Source organism: Seriola lalandi, unplaced genomic scaffold, assembly GCF_002814215.2.
Source record: "Seriola lalandi dorsalis isolate HSWRI2012SDOR001 ecotype SW California unplaced genomic scaffold, Sedor1 jcf7180002054981, whole genome shotgun sequence".
Classification (NCBI taxonomy): Eukaryota; Metazoa; Chordata; class Actinopteri; order Carangiformes; family Carangidae; genus Seriola; species Seriola lalandi.
The window spans coordinates 1,242,902-1,245,450 of record NW_019525661.1 but is presented as its reverse complement, the minus strand read 5'-3'; the positions used below and the strand labels follow the sequence as shown (position 1 = coordinate 1,245,450).

Genomic DNA, 2,549 nt, shown 5'->3' with positions numbered 1-2,549 from the left:
AAAATTCCACGTCGAATAATTTTTATAATCGACAACGTCGATTACGTCGGATAATCGTCCCAGCCCTAATGTACAGTTACTTTTGTTATCCTGTGAACTGATTCAGGCCATAACAACAGCACCTCGTTACATTAAAACCTCGATCAAGACATAAAAACGGAAGTCAGAGTTTTTCACCACAGACACTGTATATCCAGGTGTTATACACAGTCTCTGGCAGTCATCCAGAATTCATAAAACCATTGTTACATACAGTAAATCATTATTTGTGATTTAAGTATTTGAAATAGCGTTGTTTCTGTTTCTTTCTCTGGCTCAGATAACACTGCCGGCATCCTGACACGTCGAGCCAGCTATAGCCGCCTGCACCAGAGCGTCTACCTGGTTCCCGTGGTGATCACCGACGGCGACTACCCCATGCAGAGCAGCACCGGGACCCTCACCGTGAGGGTGTGCACCTGCGACCGCGACGGCAACATCGAGCTGTGCAACGCCGTGGCTCTGAGCAGCTCTCCCGGCATCAGCACTGGAGCGCTCATTGCCATCCTCCTGTGTGCCATCATACTGCTGAGTGAGTGTGGGAATGTGTGTGTTTGTGTGTGTGTCAGTGTCCACCACTGTGTTCAGCTCAGCCAGTACAAGGTTGACACCAGTATTATAATGATTAGACTCAAATATGAATCAAAAAAATTTACATTTAAAAAGAAAGAAAATAAGGGATTATGTAGAATGTATAAAATCAAGTAAGAAATCAAGTAATTAAGTAAGAAACTTTTTCTTTCAAGTCAGTAACATATAACTTTTTAAAAAAATATCAACATATGCAGAACACATGAAAATACACTGCAAAATACAAATTCAGTACAAGTAGACGCCCAAGCCACTCAAACCTTAGAAATCCTATTAGGGACTTTAAGTGATGGCTATGGCCCCCCCGTATGCATTCCAAGGCGTTGCCGTAGTAATGGAAATCAAAGATTGCTAGGCAACATTTAACTCTAACAACAGCTGTGAACATTGCCACAATATGTCTCTTAAAATGACCCCAGAGCTCTTGATCTTTGCTTTAGAGACAATTTGTTTGAACACTTTTGGTAATAAAACATCTAAAAGCTAAAATCTTATCGGATGGTGACCCTGGGACAACATCTCGTCAGAGGGGGGTTGTGATTTGTGTCAGTTTAAGGTCCTTGGTGTGAATACGTTTGACAACCACTGCTCTAATATAAACAGTTTGTCTCAACTGTTCATTTTTCTCCCACTGCTAAATCAATAGTTGTGCCATCCTGAGGCCTGTCATTGAAGTAAAGTTTCTGTCCCAGCATGCTTTGCAAGATGTCGGTCCAAAACAGGTCAAGACAGAGTGTTTTAAAATTGTACAGCTTAGACAGACAATACACCCAGCTGAGCCTCCATTATGTTGCAGTAACTAGAATACAACACCACAGGTCTCACAGCCTTTTACAAAACAGACTCAAATCTCCGTGTGGTTTGTCTACCTCAGGTTTGAGTTGAAAATTTTAATAAAAAAGAATAAAGGATAAACCCAAAAGAAAAGGAACAATGCAGATTTAATCAAGACGTTATAAAGAGAGAAAAGAAATTTAAAAAATGTAAAGATATTTTTTGCAGAAATATCCAATTGCAGAAAAACTATGACGACGGATAGTAAATGAAATGTTGCGCACACAACATGAAGCCTGTGTGGTCACGCCTGCAGTGCTTCCATTTGTAAAGCGCTGTAAACACACGCAGCCGTGGTACTTTCTCATTTGCTGTAATGGAAAACAATGTTGGCTCAGAGCTGCAGTCTGCTGCCGCTCATCAGAATCAAACCTCGTATGGAAATGAGTTCATCTCATCTGCCACCACATCCCCACTTATCCTCTTATTCATGCAGCGGTCACAGTCCAGTGGGCTGCTGGGAAAATGAATACATATTTATGCCCCTGAAGGTGCAGTCATTGCAGACTTAGTGGACACACACACACACACACACACACAGAAGTATGGAGACACACACACACGAGGTAGACAGTGCTGTAATGCATTGTCCACACTTACATGAATGCAGAGATGAGAGCAGCCAGCCATCACACACACACACACACACACACACACACACACACACATACACAGTAATAACTCATCTTTAACCCGGTTAAAGCAACACTCTGCTGTAGTTGTCATGCAAAAGCTTTAATCTGATTATTTTAGTCAGACTAATGTTACAGTCAGAATGAGCACACACTTTAGATTCACAACCCTGGTTCAGTTTAATATGTAAAGCTGATGTCACAACTCGGCACAGTCTCATTACAACAACAGAAGTGCCTCTGATCATTTTCTACCGTGAGCTGATTACATGTAACATACAGAAAACACACAGTACAGTATGACACAGTACAACACAGTAAAATGATACTGTATAATACTGCACGCTACCAAACAACATGATACAACCAGAGACGGTTAGAAAGGAGACACTGCCCTTACAATCATTTCCTGTAACTGTGTCACATGGGTTTCTCCGCCCCCCCCCCCCCCCC

At 41.9% G+C, this 2,549-nt stretch overlaps 1 protein-coding gene across 1 annotated transcript in view; it reads left to right on the top strand.

Annotated features, from left to right (window-relative positions):
* The window catches only part of LOC111648340 (cadherin-6-like), a 91,613-nt gene that overhangs the window by 82,647 nt on the left and 6,417 nt on the right, over nt 1–2,549 (top strand). Inside the window, exon 11 of the mRNA XM_023398196.2 lies at nt 320–571. Coding sequence (XP_023253964.1) covers nt 320–571 — 252 coding nt within the window. The remainder of the gene's footprint in view (nt 1–319; nt 572–2,549) is intronic.